General features: G+C 37.8%; 1 protein-coding gene across 6 annotated transcripts in view; it reads left to right on the forward strand.

Annotated features, from left to right (window-relative positions):
* mink1 (misshapen-like kinase 1) overlaps nucleotides 1-22146 on the forward strand; it is a 44271-nt gene that overhangs the window by 7814 nt on the left and 14311 nt on the right. For 2 of the 6 annotated variants that reach the window (XM_039659331.2, XM_039659333.2), the window contains exons 2-19: nucleotides 4416-4481; nucleotides 5533-5715; nucleotides 5959-6069; nucleotides 6397-6487; nucleotides 6893-7023; nucleotides 7818-7872; nucleotides 8583-8661; nucleotides 10742-10917; nucleotides 11574-11643; nucleotides 12780-12990; nucleotides 16255-16365; nucleotides 17075-17161; nucleotides 18471-18491; nucleotides 18744-18920; nucleotides 19000-19161; nucleotides 21004-21270; nucleotides 21434-21513; nucleotides 21597-21700. In XM_039659331.2, the coding sequence (XP_039515265.1) occupies nucleotides 4416-4481; nucleotides 5533-5715; nucleotides 5959-6069; nucleotides 6397-6487; nucleotides 6893-7023; nucleotides 7818-7872; nucleotides 8583-8661; nucleotides 10742-10917; nucleotides 11574-11643; nucleotides 12780-12990; nucleotides 16255-16365; nucleotides 17075-17161; nucleotides 18471-18491; nucleotides 18744-18920; nucleotides 19000-19161; nucleotides 21004-21270; nucleotides 21434-21513; nucleotides 21597-21700 (2182 nt within the window). The remainder of the gene's footprint in view (nucleotides 1-4415; nucleotides 4482-5532; nucleotides 5716-5958; nucleotides 6070-6396; nucleotides 6488-6892; nucleotides 7024-7817; nucleotides 7873-8582; nucleotides 8662-10741; nucleotides 10918-11573; nucleotides 11644-12779; nucleotides 12991-16254; nucleotides 16366-17074; nucleotides 17162-18470; nucleotides 18492-18743; nucleotides 18921-18999; nucleotides 19162-21003; nucleotides 21271-21433; nucleotides 21514-21596; nucleotides 21701-22146) is intronic. The other 4 variants (XM_039659336.2, XM_039659337.2, XM_039659334.2 and 1 more) reach the window with 3 other exon arrangements.

The raw sequence follows: 22146 nt of genomic DNA on the forward strand, positions 1-22146 counted from the left end.
TGAAAATGTCACTCAGAATGCGTCTGAAATCGAGTTATACTTTTATTATAGTTAAGTATAACTCGCATGCTGTGGCAACTTTTAGAGTAGCATGGTAGGATAAACCGTTAAATGCGTATGAGGCGCTGCAAAGGAAACTCCGCCTTCCACTTCTCCGCCAAATTTTTCTTTTTATAATATTTGTTTGTATTATTATTTTTGGTGGCAAGGGTGTGTAAGCGTATTGTTATTTATTATAATATTTACAATAATAATAATAATTCATTATTATTATTGTATACAATTATGAGAAAAGGGCACATTATATTTTGAGGCAAAAGGGGCAGGGGCTTGACTGCCTGTGAACATGTCTTCTTTGACCTTCCTTCAATATTTGTAGCTGAGGCCTGGAAGAGTTCGGTTTGTTTTGATGAGAAGATTTTTTTTTTTTTTTTTTTTTTTTTTTTGCAGCCCCGGAGCTGAAATTGAGATATGGTAAAAGGTGTTTAATTTCTGTCACCCGCTGCAAGTGGTAGACCAATCATAGACTTGACTGGGTATGCTTGCAGAAAGAATTGGTTTAGAGAGACTGAATCTTTGAACAAACTGTAATTTGCAATTTTTTTAAAAGGGGTTTAGACAGTAGTCTATTTTGCTCATCTTTTATGAGAGCATCAATTCTCTTTTAGCATGATGATTTAAATATCAGGATTCTTTTTGTCATTTTTAAATTTGATTTGATGTTTTTCTGTATGTTTTAAATGGGATTTTCAGTGACATAATTTGGCATATACACTCACCTAAAGGACTATTAGGAACACCTCTTCAATTTCTCATTAATGCAACTAATGCAACAGGACTAGCTCAGTAACTGCTTCACTGCATTTAGGGGTGTGCTCCTGGTCAAAACAATCTCCTGAACTCCAAACTGAATGTCAGAATAGAAAAAAAAAGGTGATTTAAGCAATTCTGAGCAGTGAGCATGGCATGGTTGTTGGTGCCAGACGGGCCGGTCTGAGTATTTCACAATCTGCTCATTTACTGGGAGTTTCACGCACAAGGATTTCTAGGGTTTACAAAGAATGGTGTGAAAAGGGAAAAAGATCCAGTATGCGGCAGTCCTGTGAGCGAAAATGCCTTGTTGATGCTAGAGATCAGAGGAGAATGGGCCGACTGATTCAACCTGATAGAAGAGCAACTTTGACTGAAATAACCACTCGTTACACAAAAGCATTTGTGAAGCCACAACACGCACAACCTTGAGGCGGATGGGCTACAACAGCAGAAGACCCCACCGGGTACCACTTATCTCCTCTACAAATAGGAAAAAGAGGCTACTGGGGGGACTCACCAAAATTGGACAGTTGAAGACTGGAAAACTGCCTTGTTACCACTGTGCAGGCTGGTGGTGCTGGTGTAATGGTGTGGGGGATGTTTTCTTGACACACTTTAGGCCCCTTATTGCCAATTGGGCATCGTTTAAATGCCACTGCCCACCTGAGCATTGTTTCTGACCATGTCCATCCCTTTATGGCCACCATACCCATCTTCTGATGGCTACTTCCAGCAGGATAATGCACCATGTCACAAAGCTCAAATCATTTCAAATTGGTTTCTTGAACATGACAATGTACTAAAATGGCCCCCACATTCACCAGCCCCCAACCCAATAGAGCATCTTTGGGATGTGTTGGAACGGGAGCCTCGTGCCCTGGATGTGCATCCCACAAATCTCCATCAAATGCAAGATGCTATCCTATCTATATGGGCCAACATTTCTAAAGAATGCTTTCAGCACCTTGTTGAATCAATGCCGCGTAGAATTAAGGTGAAAGGGGGTCAAACACAGTATTAGTATGTTGTTCCTTATAATCCTTTAGGTGAGTGTTTTTCCATTGGCACATTGCAGTTTATGTCCTGTCCTATCACACGACATACACTGGCTCATTTGGATTTACTGATTTACTGTTTATTATTTTATTTTAAATTCTGTCGTTTGACACCCCCACGCCTGTATTCTCCAGGGAAAGCCTTATTATCTGTTTATCATCTTATTCAACGGCTCATTTATTAATTTCCCCGTGTGTGTGTGTCATCTCTCTCTGTGACAGATGCTCTCTCTGGAGTATAGACTAATTTCCTTTGATCTTTGCAAACTCAGTTTGAATACTATAAGGGCACTAAAATATAGATTTGATATGATGTGCTATTTTATGTTATAAATGCTAATTTTTTAATCCTGTTTGTGTCTGTTCTCATTTCCATTTGCCCTCTTACTGATGTTTCGCATAAGAGCATGTTGCTCACTTACAGCTCACCACTCCAGATCTCTTTAAGGGAGAGAGAGATGAAAAGATAAAAAGGATGTAAAGAGAGTGAGAGAGGAAAAATATTGCAGTTATTGGAGGCAGATGAGAGTGAGATGATCATGGTGTGTATATATGTGTGAGAGCTAGGAAGAACGTTAGCCTTGTCCACCCACAGAGCTGTACCGAGGCCATATTGAATCACACACTGTGTGTGTGTGTGTGTGTGTGTGTGTGTGTTCAGCGCTGGCTGTTTTTAACCCTCTACTCATTCTAGTTTTTGGCTGCGCTCCCCATAAGAGGTACATAAAGCTGCTTGAGAGTTGCATAATCGGTCTTAATACTCAACAATGCAGCATCAACTCTTTTTTTAAACCTTGGGGTTTTTAAAAGCATGATGCCTTTTCTTGTTCTCAATGGCTGAGCAGGTAATGGTTCTGTCATTGCCATCCTGAGCCAGAAGGGAGCTGCTCGTCTAAGAAAGAAAAATTATCTCCAAAAATAAGCTTGATTTAGGCCATGAAATATTTCTTTCCTGGTCATCGAAGACTTAGTTCAAATCGTTTAGTTTGGATATTTTACACTGTGAGTGACTAAGAAAGTACAGAGAGTGAACTTCTGACTGATGAGATTCAAAACACACCCAGTACAAGTTACAAATGCAGGCACTTCTAGCTATGCTAGCTCTATTTCATGCATACTGAAATGCCTGACCACAATTGATCAAATATCAGCATTGCCACAAATGGAGCCATAACCATATTAGCATAAAATATGAGGAAAAAACTCTGCCGTTTCATCAATAATTTATTGATTCTGATTTGTCTTAAATGTCCTGGTTACTTAACGGTTTCATTAACTGTTCATTTAATGAAATGTTTAAAAAATTAACGACAGTTCTTGAGAAAAGGTTGAAACTGTTTAGACCAATTATTAGATTTGATTTATTATCTCTAAAAAGATGTGAAAAGTCAGTATGTAACTGACTTTATTTGTGGAGTGACAAATAAAATCTAATAACTGCTCTTAACTGTAAATAAAAACTACACTAAAATACCTAAAAGTTTCTTTTTTATGGCACAGAATTAAATAACTCCAGGTACCTTATATATCAAGGTACAGTACATATCAAAGAATCTTCAACCATGTTTGTAATATTCTGGCATCTGCATTCACATTCCTGAGTAAAGGATGTTTTTGGCCTAAGCCTCTAAGTGTCTTATTTTGGGGCCTTAAAGGGTTCGTTCACCCAAAAATGAAAATTCTGTCAGTATTTACTCACCCTCATGTTGTTCCAACCCCGTAAGACCTTCGTTCCTCTTCGGAACACAAATGAAGATATTTAAGATATTAAGATCGCTCCTGCATACAGTCCATAGGCTTCTTGAGGGACTGGCTCTTGCTGTCCTCGAAAAGTCATTAAAGACATCGTTAAAATAGTCCAAGTGACTACAGGGGCTCAATCTTAAGTTTGAACACTTTTGTGCGCAAAAAAACAACAAAAATAACGACTTTATTTCAACTATTCACTTCCTTCTCCATGAGCCTGTAAGTCAGTTAACGTAGTGTGATTGCGTAGAGCTACGTCACACGTAGGCTCACTATTGGCCGACGCTGGTCATGTGTGTGTGATGCGTGTGACGTACAATAACAGAAGCTTACGCTATTAAACTAGTATCCTGACTCGTGCAGAGGGAGAAATAAACGAATAGTTGAAATTAAGTCGTTATTTTTGTTGTTTTTTTGCGCACAAAAGTGTTCTCGTCGTTTGATAAACTTAAGATTGAGCCCCTGTAGTCACTTGGACTATTTTAACGATGTCTTTAATGACTTTTCGAGGACAGCAAGAGCCAGTCCCTCAAGAAGCCTATGGACTGTATGCAGGAGCGATCTTAATATCTTAAATATCTTAATTTGTGTTCCGAAGATGAACGAAGGTCTTACGGGGTTGGAACAACATGAGGGTGAGTAAATACTGACAGAATTTTCATTTTGGGGTGAACTAACCCTTTAATGTCATTGGACTGAAGTATGGAAATCCAAATTAATTTCCCTCCCTGTAGTCTTTATTTTAGGGGGTTTGCATGATTGTATGATTTCACAATCTTAAAAATTGTTTCTCTCCTTCAGGACCCAGCAGGAATCTTTGAGCTGGTGGAAGTCGTGGGCAACGGCACCTACGGACAAGTGTACAAGGTGAGATACAGATGGAGGGCAGGAGAGAGAGGGCTGGCGATATTTGTTAGGAGTAAATGTGATCCTATTGTTACTCAACACTCCAATTCATGTTCTTAGAAAAATCGAGTTATGTACCACCATGTGTGTTTGAGTGCGAGAGCGAAGATGGATTCAGTGGTTGCTGTTACATGAATAAGTTGTTCAAAGCTGTTGTGTTCATGTGTACATCAAGGCATGTGTGAGAATGTCATTGCACTCTCAGTGTGGTGCAATAACACAGAGTACCTCAGATCACTGCAGCTGTGCTCAGACCTGTCAATACTCGCCGTTGAGATGAAGACGTCTGGATGAGGGGAGGAAGTTGACAGCCGAATGAATGGAGAAAAGAATGAATTCAATGGTTGCAGCTAAATTACGTCATTTCTGTACTATTAGTGCCACCAAACGGAATTAAAAAAAGAACTGGTTTTCAAACAGATTTCCTTAACTCTCCTCATCTACAATTAGTCTGTCAAACTTTTAGTCCAGTGATGCTGTTTCGGTTTAGTTGGATATGTTTACACTTTTTGCATAAATCGGTCTACAAATGGCTTTCTTATAGTCTGTATATTAAGCTGGGATAGAAGAGAGTATTTTAACATATGAAAAAATACATTCTTCATTTTTAAGGAACCACATGACATGGAGTGCGTAGTAAGTCATTATACTTGCAGACTCGTAGTGATTTTAACCCTAAAGGCCTCTGTAATTATTGCAATGTATGGCATAAGCAGCCTTTAAAGAGTGTGTAGGGTGTAATTTGTACTTCAGGCTGTATTGTTTGGAAAATGTGTAGTTTATTCTCTAGTGACAATATAGTTTATGACATGTATAATGAGTGTGCACTGTAGTTTGAATGTGTTTAGCTTTTGGGTTGACATTGAGATGGTTCATCTAGGTTAGTTTTAGTGTTGTGTTGAATATGTAGTTTGTAGACTAATGTTAAATTAAATATGGTGGTATCTACTCTGATTATGGTGTAAAATTGCCATTTCTTCGCTACTTGCTATTGAATTTCTTTCTGTCTCAGGGTCGTCATGTAAAGACGGGCCAGCTGGCGGCCATAAAGGTCATGGATGTGACTGAGGAAGAGGAGGAGGAGATTAAAGCTGAGATCAACATGCTGAAGAAGTACAGTCACCATAGAAACATTGCCACCTACTACGGAGCTTTCGTGAAGAAGAGTCCGCCTGGACACGATGACCAGCTCTGGGTCTGTGCTTCCTCAGACTTCTGAACCTGATCGACTCCTGACCTTATAACTGATCTCATAACTGCTAAAAGTCTTGCATCATGGCACTGTGATCAGATATATTTATAGTCTGGTATTAACCAAAATGGTTTAGCATGAAAATATATATATATTTCTAAGTCATGTACCTTGTTGATTTGGAAAACATTGGCTTGTATCAGCTTGCAGTTTCATATATGTACATATATGTGTGTTTTTGTTTAGCTGGTGATGGAGTTTTGTGGTGCCGGCTCAGTTACAGACTTGGTGAAGAACACAAAGGGCAACTCTCTGAAAGAAGACTGGATCGCTTATATCTGCAGAGAGATACTGAGAGTAAGACTCTTAAAGTCAAGTCTTGAATGATTTATCTGTGTGCAGAATTTGTTTTTCTTTAAACAAAAACTCCTCCCCTCGCAATGACATCTCTTTACTTATGGCATGTGTGGGACAATAATGCATCCCTTCCAGCAACCTGCATATGTCCAACAACATAGAAAAAATACAATCTCAATTTTCGTTTCATGCTGACTTTAACAATACACATTACTTGCCTGATACATGATGCCTAACTGCAGCCTTACTTGAGTTTTATCTTTTAGTTTGACGTAATTATATACGTAATGTTGCACAGCCAGTAAACGCTGTCTCTCTGTTCCTCAGGGTCTATCTCACCTCCATGCTCATAAAGTCATCCACAGAGACATCAAGGGACAGAATGTACTGCTTACAGAGAACGCAGAGGTTAAACTTGGTGAGTGGGATATTTGCTTGACAAGAAACAAACAGACCAAAAAAATAGACTAGCTCAGTAACTGTGATATTTGATTTGTGTAGCCCGGTTGTGTCCAAAAATCAGAAAATTTGAGTGTGTCTGTTGTTTTACCCATATCCTGTCTGATTAGAGATTTTTTTTTAACAACTAGAGCAAAGCACTGAAGCTCATTAATATAGGCCTGACACCACGACAAAAATATCTTCACATACCACAACCTGAGGGAGAGTGTGGCTTAAGTAGAAGAGTGTGTCTGTGTATGAGAAGGAAGGAATTAGGATAGATGAATATAAACATTTTGCCTGCGCAACAGGTTTCATGAGACTTGCAAAACGTGTCATATTACATTACAGACCCTAATTGTTTCCTCTTTCCTCACTCTAGTGGATTTTGGGGTGAGTGCACAGTTGGATCGTACAGTCGGCAGAAGAAACACTTTCATTGGCACTCCGTACTGGATGGCCCCAGAAGTCATCGCCTGTGACGAGAATCCTGACTCCACCTATGATTACAGGGTAAAATGAGCTTCTTCCTGTTGATGTACACCAGTGTTTCTCAACCAAGAGGGGGTTGCTATCATCTGATGCGGATCAGTGGGTTATTTTCCAATAAGTTTTACAGACAGGTTTAGAATTAGCTGCACAAGAGGGTCTTTTGTCATAATGGCTGCCATGTTGAGATCGCACAAAACTGACGCCTCTATCACAAGGAGAGGGTTTTGTGAATTCTAATGATAAAATGGGGATTTTTAATTATATAAATTAAACATTAGAAAGCCATTATCAACATTTAAATGAGACTAATTATTTGTTTTCTGTTTAACAAGATTAATACAATATTGTCAAACAACTCGTGAGATTTAAAGTAATATTAATTATAAATATCTGTCTGCAGAAAATACACGTGACATTTCGCTTGGTAATTATTCAGTGAAGTGATACTGAATACTACACTTTTCTCTCTGTTTGGTTTGAATGGCTATTGTCTGTAAGGATAAATGGTTCCTCTAAGTCTAAACTAATGTTTGTTGGCAAAGTTCTTTTGTTTTTAACTTTTTAGCTCATGATACATGTTAATGTTAATGTATAGTACACAACCAATAAACAATGCAATTATTATTCTTTTTTTTCTTTACATTTTTATTTTTGTGTGAGGATCTTGTTAATACAACATTAATATTTGTAGTATGAATTTGTCCATTTCAATCCACACATGCCTATTATTGCACCCCTTGTGTGTGTGTGTGTGAGTGAGTAAGTGAGTGACTTTGCCTGAATAAAATATTATTTTTTTTTTTATTTTACAACAGAGTGATATCTGGTCTCTGGGAATCACCGCTATAGAGATGGCTGAAGGAGCACCTCGTAAGTACACTAATGTGAGGTTGCATCTGTAAACACAGGCACAGTGTGGATCCAGACCTTAACATGAACAAAATGAACTATCTGTCCCTCATAGCAGCAGTATGACACTCACAATCACAATCATCAATTGCAGCTCCAGTTTTTTAGTGAATATTCAAAAAAGGGTTGAATATATGTGAGTTATTACTTTCACTTTACCCCTCACATACTCTAGTCTGAAATACAAATGGGGTAAGCACAGTTACAGTCTTCTGCATTAAATCCTCAAGCTATTTAGAGTCGAGTGGATTCTGATGGGCTGTCAAATTTTATTGTTCATCAGCTGGAAAAAAAAAACGTTCTGGAAAAGATCCAAATGATATCATTCCTCTTTTGTTATCATTATATTGTGTGGACTTTCCTATTCTCACAGAATTAAAATTATTATTAAAACTTAATATAAAAGGTTAACATCCTGAGTGTAAATGAGCATTAAATATGATAATAATTTTTCTTTTTTGTACTCCATTGTCCTAAATTATGCAGCACAACACTTAGTCATATTCTCTCTCTTACACGCTCACACGGACAGTGTGTAGCAGCGGCCACGTCGCTGCTCTGCTTTCCTTCATGAATTGTTGTCACCTCTTGGATTAGTTCATTTTTTAACTGGGCACATAGGTAAAATAGTCTTTTATCTGCATGTTTGATCTCTGTGCTCTTTCCCTCAGCGTTGTGTGACATGCATCCCATGCGAGCTTTGTTCCTTATCCCACGGAACCCTCCTCCTAAACTGAAGTCCAAGAAATGGTGAGGACATGCTGTTTCAGCTGTTATTTTAAGATCAAGCTATATTTTCCTTCTTCCTTCCCTCCCTTTTTTTCCCCTCATCTATATATACATGCACTGCATACTAAGTTACGATCCCTGCCATCCATATAGGTTCTCTTTTTGTATGTGGTTTCCTCGTTTTTCAGCCAGGAGTTGCAGTGTTTGCTGTCGCAACTATATCCTCACACATACATGTATAGAGTGCTGTTGCATGATGAAAAATGAGTTCTCTTTCTACCTTCATTTCATCTATGTGTTTATCTTTTTCTCCTGTTGGTTGTAGTTGTCATATATTGACATGCCATGCTATAGTTTTTAGATTGGAGTTATTTTGGTACTTCTGGTCTGAGCCCTGCCCTTGAACAGCTGGTTATAGAAGTAGAGATGGAGCATATGTTGGGTTTGAATAAAAAAAGGCAGCCTTGTTTCATTTGACTGCATTCTCTGTTACTTGCAACATATTCTGCTTAAATTCTGCTTTAAAACTCTGCCTGATCTGTTTCCTTTATAACTTTATATTAAACTATTACAGGGCTCATTGAGGATGAGTTTTTCTTGCTTTACCTTTCTTTTTAGCAATACATTTTTAAGTGTCCGAAAGAAATATACACTGACTGTTAAAAAATTGTATTTTTAACTAATAATGCTTACATGCATCAAAGTTAAAAAGAAACACTTTCATTTTCTCACAATATACACTGCACATCACCATATTTTTCATTGATTCACAAATGACTCGCTGAAGAATCAATCTCTCTAAACCCCTCCTTTCTGTGAGCTACTTTGCTTTAATATGCCAGACGGCCCAGTCTGTTGTGATTGGTCTACGGCTTACAGTGCGTGTCGGAAGCAAAATGCCCATTACCATAACTGAATTTCAGCTCCAGAGGCTTCCTCAAGCTCACCAATTGCACACACTGTAAAGACAGTAACAATGGCCTCAATTTTACCATATCAATCTGAGCGCGAACTGATTATGATACATTTGGAAGTACTAGTTATTCAACCCGAACCTCCATCGGAAGGACGTCTTGAGCAGGACGTTTCTCAGTGATGCGCTACTCAGTACATTATGAGATGTTGCAACTGTAGTTCTTGATCAGCATTAACAAGTGTATGTCCAACAAGTAGATTTCTAATTTATTGTGGTGCACATGTGGAAATTATATCACAAACTGTATCAATATCAATGCATACATTAGCTGAGCAGTGACGTGAATGACTGATGTAACATTAAAGTTTTTAAAACAAATCTTGGTCCATACTTTATCATCACTCAAAATAGTAACAACAACAGACCCTTAATGGACTGCATTAATGGACACAATTTAGGCAGTAGTGGACCCAGAGCTGATTTGCAGAAGTACACAATTTAAAACACAAACCTACTGTTTTGAAAACCCGGTACAAAATATATACATCTTTAATGGAGAAGCTTTTTTGTAAATCCCCTTTAGACCTCACAGAGATTTGAGAATCAATCATCAAAAGGTTATACTCCTGTTGTATTGCTGTAATAATAATTCACGTCTTTTGGTGGTGTTTACAAAGAGAATTTGCTTTTGCAGAGCATAAAACAGCGGCTTCTTGACATGTACACAACACCAGCTTCAGTGTTTTAGGGCAGGTCAAAGTAAATGGGGTTTGCGGGCATCCAATGCAGACCATAGGTGGGCATTAGGCAAATGTGTCGCTGTATTATGTATGCAGGTCACAAAAGAGTTCCTGAAGACAACTTTAAGTTATTCAGAGTCGATTTCTTTCTTTTTGGAGACAATAACTTCATTTATCGTGCACTTTTGACTTCATACATTCACAGAGAGCTACATCACACACTGCATGAATGGTAATATTCGAAAAAGCATAATGGGGCACTTTAAAATATTTTAAAAAACATATTAAAATAATTGTACTGATTGAAGCTGGCGTGAGACTCTTTTGCACTGACCCGAGGCCTGTGGGCCTTGTAAAATAGCATTCTGATTCTATAATTAGTTTTTTTTTAATTGACTTTCTTGCTAATACATTATTCTCTTACATGTTTTTCTTTCTCTTTCAGGTCTAAGAAGTTTATTGACTTCATCGAGGGTTGTCTTGTGAAATCCTATCCGAGTCGTCCATCCACAGAACAGCTACTGAAGCACTCGTTCATCCGAGACCAGCCCACTGAGAGACAGGTCCGCATCCAGCTCAAAGATCACATTGACCGTACACGCAAGAAACGTGGCGAGAAAGGTATGTGCCATGCGTTTTCTTGAATGTTGCCTTTGCAAATGATTTTAGACAAAATATAAGAGCAATAGAGCTTTATTAATACAGATGCCCTAAACATTTCATGACCCAAGCACTTAATTAATTCATCAGTTTTATCATCAGAGTCAGGACAGATGCAGGGGCTCCTCTTTGACTATAGATCATAATTTGTCCACCCATTTGTACACCGGTGCTCTGTGGTGGAACAGAATATTTAATAAAGTTTGTTTACTAGCCTTTGTGCAGTGAGGTCACCAAGAATCCCATCCAATCAGAGCTCATCTTTGCCTTGGACTACAAATAGGGTACTTGTGCATAACTGCGTAGCTTAGAGTAAGTCATAAGATCTGTGGCTTGTAGTGTAATCAAATAGCACAGCTGGGCTTGAAATATGTTTCTTTCTGGATATGAAGAATGAAGAACAGCTAAAAATGGAAGCATCCAGCCAGCAGGCTGCAGCATTATTATTAGAGCTCACACAGTATCAGTTAAGGAAGAGTGCAGATGATTTAGACTTTAAAGTGCTGTGGTATGCATAAACTTTGTTGAGCCATATTATACTAATGCCTTGTTATGTTATTTTCCTGCCCTCTCTCTCCTCGTTTCTTGCTTTTTCATTTTGTTTCGATTCCTCTCAGAGGAGACCGAGTACGAGTATAGCGGTAGTGATGAAGAGGATGAGAACAGAGGTGATGAGAGAGAATCCAGGTAAACACAGCAGCATCTGTGTTTACACAACCCTACATAACACTACACAACATTGCAGAAGCTCCCCCCAGTGTTACTGATATTTTGTGTTAATTTACCAGTATATCGTGTGTGAATTATATCAAAGTTTAATGTATAGAGACACCAGAAATGGCTTAACTCTAGGGTTGTGCTGCATTAAAGTCAGAAGAAAATGGTTTTGCAACTTGACTTAAACTATTAGATAATTGACCTGAAACTTCACATAAACTAGAAGATAATTTCACTTAAAGGGACACTCCACTTTTTTGGAAATAGGCTCATTTTACCACTCCCCCAGAGTTAAACAGTTAGGTTTTACCGTTTTCAAATGTATTCAGCTGATTTTCTGATATTTAGAAGAATATCAGTAACCAGACAGTTTCTGGTCTCATTGACTTCCATAGTATGCTGTATATTTTTTTCTACTATGGAAGTCAATGAGACCAGAAACTGTCTGGTTGCTGATATTCTTCTAAATATCAGAAAATCGGCTGAATGGATTCGAAAACGGTAAAACCCATCTGTTTAACTCTGGGGGAGTGGTAAAATGAGCCTATTTTCAAAAAAAGTGGAGTATCCCTTTAAGATTTGATTTGGTAATCTATTTTCCTTGAGAACTGACTTAAACTAGTAGATAACTGACTTAAGATTGAGAGTAGTTGATAACTGACTTGATTGCTAGTACATAACTGACTGGACTTGAACTAGTAGTAGATAACTGATTTGAGACATGGCTTGAATTAAATCTTTTGATTCACATAAAACTTCTGAGAAAATATTTGAGACTTGTCTATACATGTCTTAGTGAGGCAATAATAAGTAAGCCATTTGTTTGTTTAAGGTGGGGTCATGAAATCATGACAACTGCCATTTGGAAACAATCATTATTTTCACAAGTACGCTTGGGGATTTGGGGCAGAAATTACACCCTTAATAGATTTGTTTTGGGAACTGTTTTATGTGTGCATAGAAGTGCCTCGTAACCCTCCATTAATGGTTTAATCATATTACATCATATTGCACATGAGTGCATGCCCAACATGATGAAACCACGAGAGAAATTAACATGCAGTTCTCCTTTCAAACCTTCTTCCCTTTGTCTCTCTGTTTATAAGCTCTATTTTGAATGTTCCTGGTGAGTCGACATTGCGAAGGGATTTCCTGCGGCTGCAGCAAGAGAATAAGGAGCGTTCAGAGGCCTTAAAAAGACAGCAGGCGCAGCTCGCTGCTCAGCGCAGAGACCCCGAGGAGCACAAACGCCAGCTGCTGCATGACCGGCAGAAACGGATAGAGGAGCAGAAAGAACAGAGGCGTCGCTTAGAGGAGGTACGCATGCATGTGCACATGAAAGTCACTGAACATCGTCTTTCTTCTCACAGGAAATGATATGGGCAGAGTGGCAATCATAAAAGGTGTTTGTGTACTGACAGATACATCTCTGTTTCAGATGTAGTATTTTGTGGTACTTATATTTCACCGGTATAAGTGTTAGAAAGTCGTAATAGACAGATCGTAATAGAATAGGAGTGTGATAATTCTGATTAAAATGTACATTTTTCCAAAATATTTGTTTTTGGACATTAAATGTGCCAAATTAAATTTAAACCTACAAGTAAGTGTATTTTTATGATTTATGATTTTATTTTTTAGATTGTAATGTGATGATATTAGAAAGTAATGTGATTTTAACAACATTGGGCAGGATGTGAAATAACTTCTTTTTATATATATATCATATTTCATTTGTTTGGTGGCCTAATCCTTAAAGTCGTCATGAAATCAAATTTTACCATTCGTATTTTTATATGTAATATTGTAGTGTTTATTATAAATGATTTATCTGTGCACTTCATTATTTTTTCCCTCCCCCCTCAAAACGACTTCTCTTCTCTTCCGGTGATAAACTATTACTAGAGCCTGTGCGATTTGGTACGATATGAAATGGGATTGGTCTTGGTTCGCGGGAGGCTCATATAAATATGGGGTGATTCCTTACAGAAAATTTGTCTGCTCATTGTCAGGTTCCTCAATTAAAAATTCTTCATGGCAGGGTAATGGTGGAGAGAAATCCCCCACATCTGACTGTAAACTGGGATTCAAATCTGCCTCCATTTTGTTAGGAACGCCCAACCTCCAATGATCCAATCAATTCCCGAAGGATGAAATCAAGCCCTGCCCTACATTTTTTTTGTTTTTGTTTCTACTTTCAGAAGCTGTTTCACTCGGATACACGTCACAATAAGGAAAAAAGGACTTCCGTTTTATGATGACTTAAAGTGTTTTAGATTGTATCTCATGTCCATGAATGTTGGACTGAATATAGATCAGAACAGCTCACTGAAGCCCCTTTTCCACCAAAGCATTTTGAGAGCCGGTTCGGAGCCGGTGCCTGCGCGCGAACCAGTTCTTTGTGTTTCGAAAGCCAAAGAACCGGTTCGCGGCCCTTAAAAGTGGTTCCAAAGCGGCACCAACTCTTTGCTGGACTAGAACCGTTCTTTTACCACGTCATGCTTACGCCGGGGGCTGGGGCGGGTTTAGATGTGTTCTAAACACATTTTCTGACCATCGCAAAGCCAGGAGAAACTGCAGAAACACGCAAGCGTTTTTATTTATTTATTTATTTTTTATTTGAAACATAAGCAAAGAAGAAAACTGTCACGATATAGAACAAATAAATGGAAAGAAAAAAGACACTAGACAGGGGTACATAACTTATCAGAAAAGATTACATATCTAACGAAAAGATTAAAAGACTTACATATTTCAATTGTTTTTAAAGTTTTCTTGGTACACGAGTTAGAGATAATCCCAAAGCAATGTACTTGCAAGCGTTTCTAGCGACGTGCACAGTGACCTGGGCGCTCTAGTCAGTGGAAAAACAAACAGGTTTTGAGGGGGTTCGCAAGTTGAACCAACTCCGAACCAACACCAGTTCCGAACCAGTTCTTTTTTCGGTGGAAAAGGGGTATGAGAGATGCTAAAAGTTTGAGGAGAATATTTTAGAAAAGTCATAAACTATAAAACACATAGTTCACAGCCAGCAGATTTACAGCAGTAAAAGTGTTTGTTGAAGTGCTGAACATTTTTCTCTTATCTGGAGCCGGTTTTTCTTCAATAGAGTGAACACAGGGAGGTATTTGTGGAATTTTGTGTGGTACATGTTGGTGAATTTGAGAGACAAACCTGGTAAATGAGTGAGACTTCTACATACTGTGCAAAGTCAGACTTTTAATTGATTTAGTTTTGAGCGGTCATTGTCACTGGTTGACTGTGGAAGGACATGATTAGCATGACAGCCTGATTATCCTACACTAGCTTTGTTATGTACTGAGCATCATAAGCCATTATATTCATGTTTGCCTTTGTATACCAGGAGAGATTCCCAAAGTCAAGCCCCTCACAGCTAAGCTAATTAAATCAAGAACAGGTGTTATCAAGACATGTTTAAAAATCTGACCAAATTTGCAATCCCATTTAAAGCAAAAGAATATTTTGAGCAAAGTTTAATTTAATACTGCACTACCATTCAAAAGTGTATTACTTTTATTCAGCGAAGATGCATTAAATTGATCAAAAAAGACATTTACAATGTTACAAAAGATTTCCATTTCAAATAAATGCTGAATTAAATGCATTTCAAAAAGAATTCTGGGAGGACAAAATCTATCACTAAAATATTAAGCCGAATTGTTTACAACATTGATAATAAAACATGTTTCCAAAGCACAAAATCAGCAAAGTGTTTAAATGGAAAACTGTTATTTTAAATAGTAAAAATATTTCACAATATTACTCTTTTAACTGTCTTATTTAATCAAATAAATGCAGCCTTGGTGAATATAAGATACTTTTGAAAACATTTAATAATCCTACTTGATGGAATAATAAATATTAATAATTACAACATCATTATTAATGCCATTATTGGTACAGTATTTAAATGATATTAATGTAACCATTTTGAAGTTAACTAATTTCTACAGTAGCTCACTAATCATAAAAGTAAATTTTTCATTGAGTGTGTATATATATATACATTTTTCCACAATGGATGTCCTTCCATTGAAGTGCAAGATGCTTTTCTCATCATCTCTAATACTACTTGTATTTGAAAAAAGAATATATATATATGTGTGTGTGTGTGTGTGTGTGTGTGTGTGTTTATATATCCCATACATTTCTCACAATCACACTTTGTCTTGCTATCAGTGATGTTTAAATTCAAATGAATAATTATACTGTAAAAATGCTTGTGTTGGGAAGGAAGGTTTAGATTTGCTGTTCAAAGTTTCATACTGTAAATAGGCCATGTGCAGGGTGACAGCAGCACCATCTAGCCACTAACCCACTGAATACAGCGCCGCAGTGCACTGACTCACCAATATCACTACACTCACCCTCTCTCACCATAACTGTGCCCAATGTCTTAGTCACTTTCGCTTTCTCTGGCTATGTTCTCGGTTCTCTCCCCATTAATTTCCCTTCTCAAAAGCATTACATGATTTTTAGCTAAAGGAAGGCTCTCATTATTTCAGCCAAATATGTTAAAGGGACTCACTCTCTCTCTCTATCTCTCATACACACGCACAGCAACAGAGGAAGGAGAGAGAGATGGTGCGGCAGCAACAGGATAAAGCTCCTCACCGGAGACTCGATGACATGAGACGAGAGGAGGACAGGAGGATGGCAGAGAGAGAGCAGGTAACCAATCACAGTCACAGAACTGCAGCCGGGCCGGCCAATCGCAGCCTTGCGTGGGTGTTCCCCACTCAGCACAGCTCTGGCCCTGGAATGTCTGTGGAGTGGTTGCCATGGCAGCAGGTTCTCAAAGGCTGTGTGTGTATGTGTGTGAGTGTGTGTGTGTGGGTGAGCCGTGTGCAGCCCTACATTCAATACAATTCAAACTGACAGAAACACAAAAGACCAATCAGCATGAATTAGTGCACAATGTGCCACAGGACACACTCTTCAGAACGACCTCACATGTACATGCCTCACATCACACTTCCTTCAGTTTTCCTCCTCTAAACGACTGGAGAAACACACACGCATACGCAACACACTCCACAGAGTGGCAGGAACTAGTTGTAAACACTCGCTGCGTGCCATTTTAAGATTATAAAAGCAGCGTGACGTTACGGCTCTACCACAGTAAATGAATGAAGCGCGTGGAACAAATCTCTTCACTCTGTCGATGTGTTCTTCAGCCATTTTAAAAAGTCCATCAGAAACACTTCTTTAAAATGTCTGCCTCTATCTTCAGAGGCTGCACAGACAGGTGTATCTGTCAGCTTCCTCAAATATCTTTTTATTCTATCCTTTTGAGTGCATTCTGATCCGTCTCTTCCTTCCTCTCCTCCTCCATTGCTCCCCATTTTCTCTCTCTCTCTCTCCATCCCTCTCTCTGTAGGAGTTTATAAGACATAAGTTGGAGGAAGAACAGCGGCAGTTAGAGATACTGCAGCAACAATTACTGCAGGAGCAAGCATTGCTAATGGTAACACTCCTTTCTTTCTCTTCCCTCTGTCAGTCCTCAGACAGTTGTTACAGGACCCCGAGATTGTACTGGAATGATCAGAATCTGCCTGGTTTCAGAATGGGAAACATACAAAGCAGGGTTTTGAAATGTTCTGGAGCATGGGTCTTTAATTATTATTATTTTTTTTTAATTCATTTTATGAAATTATGCATTAAACTTTTGCTGTGTAATTGAAACAATGAGTACTAAAACACACCACACCAACAATTACTAAAAACAGATTTTGCATGGGCAAAATATTAATATGAAAACAAATATAAAATGTATTTTTAAAAATACATATTTATTAATAAATACATTTTATGATAATATATATATATATATATATATATATATAATAAAAATATATATTTATATGTGATAGATATACACTACTCTTCAAAAGTATGGGGTCAGAAAGATTTTTTTTAAATAGAAATAAATAGCACATTAAATTGCTTAAATAATAATACAGTATTAAGTTAAATTCACCCAAAGCTAGCGATAAGAAACTTAAGTTGAGCTAAATGTTTAATATTTTCTTTCAAATTAAAACAAAATAAGTGATTTAAAATTATTCGATTAAAACAGTAATACTGTGAAATATCATTACACTTGTAAAATAACAGTTTTCTATTTTGAATACTGTATATGTTTAAGATGTAATTTATCCCTGTGATCAAAGCTGAATTTTCAGCATCATTTATTATCATTATCAATGTTGAAAACAGTTGTGCTGCTGTTTCATATTTTTTTGGAAACAGTGACAAAACAATGTCAGGATTATTTGATGAATAGATCAATAGAATAGCATTTATTTGAAATGGAAACATTTTGTAACATTATAAAAGTATTTACGAATCAATTGAATGCGTCTTTACTGAATAAAAGTATTAGTTTAAGAATTTACTGACTTTTTAATGATAGTTTATCTATAAATGAAAACAACAACACTCTTAAATATAAAGCAGATTTAGACCCCTGTTCTTCCACATGAGAACCTCTGCTGAAGTGAGACTTGTGTATGTCTTCACAGCTCTTTTTATGTTTTAGCCAATACGACATAAAGGTTTCATTTGGTAATTTGTTTATATTGCTTGTATTAGTTTTATTTGAAATGTACAATTTGCTGCGAACAAGGTCAAAATATCAGAAGAACATACCATATGACATAATTACACACAATATTCCATCACTGTGTACTCGATACAGCGAGGCTGTTTTACATATTGTCCAATTGCTTGAAATCCTTGACAGCTAAGGGAAATGTTTTTCTTTTATTCTTTAGTTGTCAAAAACTTCAGAGAATGTGAGCCAATATATCCTAAAACTCAAATAATCATGTTTTTGTGTGTAATTATTCATTAATTCATAATTATTTCCTTTGCATGTTTGGAAGGGGCATTTTACATTTTTGTTTGTGTCTGTGTTTGCGCATGTGACACTGTGCTGTTTTGTGTTAATTATTTCCTATGCCTGCAAAAAATGCCATGTATTGACTTCCACATTTTTCTAGTTAATAAGTTATTAATTGTTTATTCATGTGTGTGTGTGTGTGAAGGAGTACAAGCGTAAACAGCTGGAGGAGCAGAGACAGTCGGAGAGACTTCAGAGACAGCTGCAGCAGGAGCATGCGTATCTCGTCTCACTGCAGCAGCAGCAGCAACAAGACAAGAAACCACAGATGTACCACTACAGCAAGAACCTAGAGAACAACAAACCGGCCTGGGCTAGAGAGGTGCGCTTACACCCTGCTGAAAGCAATAGTGCTCTGAATTGAGGCGTCACAATATAAATTCTCATGCTTTGTTTCTCAGGTTGAGGAGCGCAGTAAACTGAACAGACAGGGCTCTCCCAAAATCTGCACTACAGTCTCTGACACCAACATACAGTCCCGTTCAGAATCAATCAGCCAATCAGGAGCATCACAGACTCCACCCATGCAGAGACCCGTGGAACCACAGGGTGGGCAGGGAAAGGTGTGCTACCTGTCATTTTATTCCCTAACTCAAATCTCAGCGGTCATATTCGACTTGAATGCAGTGTGAATAAATATTTCTTACAAAATAAGACTAATAAAATAATGAAACCATTGAAAATAGCTTATACAAAGAATACAAGAACACATCTGTGTTTTTTTTTTTTTTTGGCCGATTCAACATACAATCTGCGTTGGGCCATCCATCGTTGAACGAGAACTCTGATTGGCTATTCAGTTTAGCAAACGAGTCAGTGATGAAAGCAAGAGAAGTCGTCGTTTTAATATCACGTCATCTTACCTGAGCCTTCAACAGTGCAAATATTTTCATAACATGAGCGGAGTGGAATAAAGAACGTTTTTTGCTTTGTTTATGGTTTGTAAAACTGCTTTCGCGTTCCCTTTTTGAATGACAATTATAAATGGGTTTATCTGCTTCAATTGACAGTCATCTCATTTACACACAGATGCAGAACACACATGCTAGTCCTTTTGGTGTGTTCAAGCACAGATTTTTTCACTGACGTAGGCGATGCGAGGCGACAACACAGTCTGCTTTTATCAGCGCTAGTTCTTTGGCGTCGTTTTGGTGTCCCTACCTTAATGATATGGAAATGCAAATACAAAACAATATATTGATTTCTAAAGACCACCTCATTAATTTAATGTCTTTGAACTATGTATATTATTGTTCAAAAGTGTGTGGTCGGTAATAATTCTTATCAAATACAGTCAACAGCTGCTCAAAAAACACTTCTTATTATCAATGTTTTAATGCAGTCATGCTGCTTCATATTTTTGTGGAAACCATGATACTTTTTTTCCTGATTCTTTTATGAATAGTAAGTTCAAAAGAACTTCAAATTATTTGAAAAAGAAATTCTAACATTATAAATATCTTTACTGTCATTTTTAAAAAATTCGTTTTATATGTTCTTGCTAGGGAAAAAAAAACTAATTCCTGAAGAAAAAAATTTAATAATTTGAAATGTAGTGCACCTGTAGCCATTATTTTTTTTGATGAATTAATTATCAGTATCATCTACTTAAAGGGATAGTCCACTTTTTTTTTGGAAATAGGCTTATTTTACAACTCCCCCAGAGTTAAACAGTTGAGTTTTACCGTTTTCGAATCCATTCAGACGATTTTCTAATATTTAGTCAGACAGTTTCTGGTCTCATTGACTTCCATAATAGGAAAAAAAAATACTATGGAAGTCAATGATACCAGAAAATGTCTGGTTACTGATATTCTTCTAAATATCAGAAAATTGGCTGAATACATTCGAAAACGCAAAAACCCAACTTGAGTGGTAAAATGAGCCTATTTTCAAAAAAAGTGGAGTATCCCTTTAATTTTAAGTGATCAATATGAGTGAATAATAGCCATAAAAAGCCTTGATAAGAAAGAAAACGATAGTGATTTGCAGGAGGATGCCATTATTTTTGTTCTTTAATGCTGCATGCTCTTGCTAACACTCTCTTTTCAATGACTTTCTGTTTTCTTTTTCTTTCCTGTGGGGCCCACTCGCTTCCTCTGTAATCCTTCAACATTTTTGGGAACATCCTCTTCACTTGCATATCCTGCACTTGATCTTCTACCTTTATCTGCTGCCCAACCCTCATTGCCTGTAAACTGCTTTACTGATTTATACCCACTCCTATAACTCTTCTAAACCCCTTTTGCAAAAAATTAAAATCCTAATTTCTCTCTCAAATACAAATAAAAATCTAACCTTGCCCAATTGGCCTACCTTTTACCCTCCCACTTTTCTTTTGGCTTATGTCGACATCCTTTTTTCTGCCTCGTCTTTTATCCTGTCCTCACTCCCATCTACCGTAGTTCCAGATGGCCCACCTGGTGCCGTTAAAACCATACGCCGCCCCCGTCCCTCGCTCCCAATCTCTTTGTGATCAGCCCACTAAGACCATGTCCGCCTTCCCCACCCAGGATCCCTCTCCCACACCCACACCTCGTCCTCTACACTCCAGAGAACTAGTCCGTCAGAACTCTGACCCCACCTCAGAGACCCCTGCCCCTCAGTCTCGCCCAATGAGAGACGACCGGGGACCCTGGATCCGTCTTCCTGAGATTGAACAACCTCCTAAAGTAAGACAGAATAATGTTTTTGTTTGCTTTCTCTCTCTCATTCAGTTTTTGTAAAGCTCAGGTTTGTGCAAACCTCTTGTGCAAATACACAATGTAATATGTGATTATTAATATCATTGTGGTTTAATGTACAATTTTCCTATAATCCTTCTCTCTCCCTTAGATTCCTCAGAGAACAGCCTCCATAGCCACTGCACTGAACACAAATCTCTCCTCCGGTATCAGACACCCAGTCCGAGCAAGGTAACATACACACACATTCGACTGAAGTGACACAAATCATATGACTGCACTGACTCCTGCACCGTGTGTTTATTCCGTGTCAGTAATCCTGATCTGAGTCGCAATGAGCGCTGGGAGAGAGGAGACAGCATGAGCATCATGTCCAACCTGCCACAGACCGGCTCTCTAGAGAGACACCGCATACTCAGTGAGTGTTGTGTGGGTCATGTTGCAGAATTTAGTCCAAAATTGAGCAAACTCTGCAATGTTTGCGTCAGCTTGCAATTTGTCCTATATCCACAATTTGACCGCAAAAAATACTGAGAGGGAGAAAAAAAAAAAGATTATCTTATAAAAATCCCAAACAAATTAATCAATACATGTTCACCTGTCCTGCAGAAAAACAGAGTTATGAGTATTTCTGTGATGGTGCCACCATTGCCATCTGCATGGGGGACCAGGACCACACAAATATTGACAGATAATTGTACTTTCACATAAAATCCAGGTGGCACTGCTAAATAAATGTTAAAAGGTTTGTATGAACGTTACTGTAGATAATAGAAAATAAGCCAATCCATCTGGGGACATTGACAGTTGGAAAACAGGGTCTGCAGGAATTATTAAAAAATATATAATGTTGTTTTGGGTTCT

This window comes from Pimephales promelas, chromosome 4 (assembly GCF_988280905.1).
Source record: "Pimephales promelas chromosome 4, fPimPro1.hap1.1, whole genome shotgun sequence".
NCBI lineage: Eukaryota > Metazoa > Chordata > Actinopteri > Cypriniformes > Leuciscidae > Pimephales > Pimephales promelas.